The 3,896-nt window shown below is 40.8% G+C and overlaps 1 protein-coding gene across 1 annotated transcript in view; it reads left to right on the top strand.

Annotated features, from left to right (window-relative positions):
• AGBL1 (AGBL carboxypeptidase 1) overlaps nt 1-3,896 on the top strand; it is a 542,019-nt gene that overhangs the window by 1,326 nt on the left and 536,797 nt on the right. The window contains exon 3 of the mRNA XM_027769246.1: nt 1,569-1,715. Within this exon, the coding sequence (XP_027625047.1) occupies nt 1,569-1,715 (147 nt within the window). The remainder of the gene's footprint in view (nt 1-1,568; nt 1,716-3,896) is intronic.

Here is a 3,896-nt window from a genome sequence, read left to right as displayed (position 1 = left end):
CATGTCAGTGTTCACTCAATTTGATTTCTATATAAGCTGGCCACAGTACATTAGAAAGAAATGTTAACACCAAACAGACAATACCATAAATCAATGACTCTCTAAAGCTATAGAGACTCAAGACTACAATCTTGAGAGGAAGGGTCCCATCATATCGGGGTCTTTCCATGAGTTACGCTGCTGTCTGCTGGTAGGGTGACTTCTCTGCACTTTTGAGTGAGTTCTCATACCCAAATGTCTGAAACTTACAGAATGAGACCTTGGCATTCTCCCTCTGGTTATTGCTCCTTTTATAGAGAATGCTACTTTTTATTAGGATGAAAAAATCAGAGGGTCATCTTTGATAATGTCCGACCCTGTTGGCCTTTCCAAGCTGAAATATTATCACTGCTTTTGAGCTTGTCCTCAGGCAAGGTGGGGAAGGTCCCTGTCAAAACTATTCTTAGTTAAAAAGATCAATACTTCATCTCTTTAAAGTTCCCTAGCTAAGATGATTGGATGCTTGCTTCTCAGAGGATTACTCTAGTGGCTTCTGGATATTTCTCCCATTGGTTATTGAAGGTCAGCATCAGAAAATCATTATATGGGCAAAAAAATTATTCCAGATAAGCTATCATCACAGTCTATTATATTGGGTCATTGGAAAACTCATGATGCATTTTTGCATAGAAAAATATGTCATGACTATTCTGACAGCCCAATAGATTACTCAAACTTGTAGCAGAAGGGTACTATCATTTCCTCTCATGTTATGTATTTGATTATATATAAACTTGAGTGACTATTTATATGCCTGTGCATACACAAAAGATTCCACAGGTTCTCAGTTAAGTAGGTTTTAGGCTCTACTTAGTAAAGATCCTGCAGGTAACTATCCTTAGGTTCACTGGTTTGCTCTTTCTTTTTCTTTTCTCTCTTTCTTTCTTTCTTTTTTTTTTTTTTTAGAGAGAGAGATTCTTGTATAGGGCATGTATAGTTGTTGGAGAGACAGAGAGACAGAGAGAGAGAAATCACCCCCCTGTGGGGGATGGCCATAATGTGGTCCCTTCTCCATTCTCCTCTCAGGATTTTGGTCACACATGCCCAGTGTGAGAGTGTGAGTTTTTTTTTTTTCTCTCTTGAAGTTTTTGCTATAGGGCGCATGTGTTCGCCAGACAGACAGAGAGATAGAAAGTGAGAAATCACCCCCCAGTGGGGATGGCCATGCCTCAATCCATTCTCCTCTCGAGATCTTGGGCACACACACACACACACGCGCGCCCGGCGTGAGTTTTAAGACACCGGGTCCAGAACGCGAACCGCGGTTGACTACGTGGGAGTCCAGTGACGTATCATTATGCCAGCTGGTCCCTACCCTTAAGTTGTTAAATATTTTCTCATTTATGCCTTCTTCCTCTTACCCAATACTACAGCTTTAACACAGGTGCATCATAAACTATCCAGTTGTGGTTTCTGGGGTAAAATGAACCACTGCTTGTTCTGTCTATAACTGTGAGATTTGTCTTCTGCTCTAAGGAAAATGAGGATTATTCCTAGGTGACTCATCTTGCCACTGGTTTCCCTCTCAGGCACAGACCGGAGGATACACTACATGATCAGCAAAGGTGGCAGTGAAGCTCTTCTGCAGACGCTGGTGGACACAGCAAGGACACTTTCTCCAGACTACGATATCCTCCTGCCTCTCTTCAGGCTGCTGGCCAAAGTTGGCCTACGAGGTACCTGTGCTCTAAGATCCAAAGATGACCGAAAAGACACTTCTGAAGTTGTTACCATGGGAGCAATTTGGGTTGTGCTTGTGAGGAAGGGAAGAAATGGCAGAGAGGGTCTGGACACTTTGGTGGTGAGGAAGACCAGCCCCATGGGAGAGGTAATTTTGTTGAATTAGACATCAGCTAATCCAAAGTATGGTGCTTAGGACAGAGGCCAGAGCAGATCACCTTAACATAGCCAGTGAAAGAAAAAGCCTACAGTTCTTTACACTTATGCTGCATAGACAATTTTTCTTTCTTCATGGAAGACCCTGAAACACATCCCTAAAAACCTTAGAACTTCTTGGAGCCCAGTTGAAAAACCTAGGTCCTCAAGGCTAATGGAGATACCACAAACTGATCATAACAGTATTTTGTAACCCATGTGCTAACTTTCACATAGGTCACAATTGAGGAGCTTGAGTTCTCTGAAAGGTAGAATTTTGTTTTCCAGTTTTAACAGCTATAGCTGAAGGCCTGTAGACTCTGGACCACACTTTCCTTTCGATGTTTGGGTCTCTATTTTAAGTTCACTCAGTATTCCACGGGTTATGACTAAGAACCAGATATCTGGGGCCAGCAGGTAACATAGTGGTTGGGGCACTGGACTTCCACGTGGCTGACTGTGGTACAAGTCCTGGACCTGGTGGCTTGAAAATCATGTTGGTCATATGTCTGTGCATGTATGCCCAAAGTCCTAGGAGGAGAATGGAGGAGAAAGGATTGTGGGGTGGTCCTCTCCTCTGGGGAGTGATTTCTCACTTTCTCTCATACTGTCTCACTTTGTCTCTCTCCTCTCCAGTGAGTACATGGACCCTATGGGAAAAATCTTAAAAAAAAAAAAAAAAGAACCAGACATCACCCACACATGCATGAACATGTCCTAGTCAAAAACCAATAAAATCTATTTAACAGGTGAATATTCAACAGGTCTCCAGGGCTAGATGCTTTTCTAGGCACTGATAGCACTACAGTGACCGACAGTTAAGGGACCTGTTCTTTTGAAGGTTATGTTGAAGTAGACAAGGCCAGAAAGTCACTAAGTAATTAACTGGATGATAGCAGACTGCATGCTGCAAGGGAAAGTGAGAGAGGTTGCTCTATGACATGGTTAGGGAGAGGTGACATTCTAACTGAAGCTTAAAGGATGAAAAGAAGTCAAAGCAGAGTGAACCAAGTAAACTCTGGGAAAAGACCAAAGAGACCTGACACATACCCTTATCAGAAACAGTATCACTTGGGAGATCACATCTGAATTTCAGGCCTGACCCTGACACTTATTAGCTGTGTGACCTTAGGCAAGTTACTTAAACTTGCTGAACCATTGTGCCCTTTTGTATAATGTGGAGGTTTCAGTCCTTAATTATAGGATTGCCATGAGACTTAAATGAGGTGTTGTATGTCATGTGCTTACCAGTGAGGCCAAGGGTCTGACAAACTGCCATTGAGAGGGATATGACCCTTGATGGAGATCTCCAAGTTGCCACAGGTTGACCTGAACAGAACAAAAATGAGGTTGGCTCCTCACGGAAGAGTAGGATAGGTACTTCTTTTATGAAGAAATGGGATATGTAAGTTTAGGTACACCCTCTTTGCTGGTGTTCTTTGGTCCAGAGGTGAGTATTAATAAGCCACCAGATTTAGACTATGTCTCTGAGTCATTCCCACCTGCATAAATATGATAGTGATGTATTCCTGCAAAAACAAACAAGATGATTTGGGCATCACACTTTGGAAAGGACAAAATGAGACTGGATGCCGAGTCACATGGGGTCATCATGAAAGCATAATACACAGAATAAAATGAGTTTTTTCTGTGTTTTTGTGCTTATTGTTTAACTGTTTAAATAATGGGTTATCTGCAGCACTTTAATGTCAGATTATTTGGCAGAATAACATAAGGATACCTGAGAGGAAAATTTTAATTTTTTTGAAAAATGTGTTCTTCATTACAAAAATTTTCTATAATATGGAAATATATATTATAATTTATGACCTCTTATCTAAAATTTAATATCTAACTATTGTTAACATTTATCATACTTCCTTCACTTATTTATATTTGAGATAGTTTAAGAAAAATTACAAATATTATTTTGCTCCTAAATCTTTTCAAATAGATTTCTTTGAGAATAGACATTTCCCTAC

This window comes from Tupaia chinensis, unplaced genomic scaffold, assembly GCF_000334495.1.
Source record: "Tupaia chinensis unplaced genomic scaffold, TupChi_1.0 Scaffold000078_1, whole genome shotgun sequence".
Taxonomy (NCBI): Eukaryota; Metazoa; Chordata; class Mammalia; order Scandentia; family Tupaiidae; genus Tupaia; species Tupaia belangeri.
The sequence above is the reverse complement of the archived record's forward strand: the minus strand, read 5'-3'. Positions and strand labels throughout refer to the sequence as shown.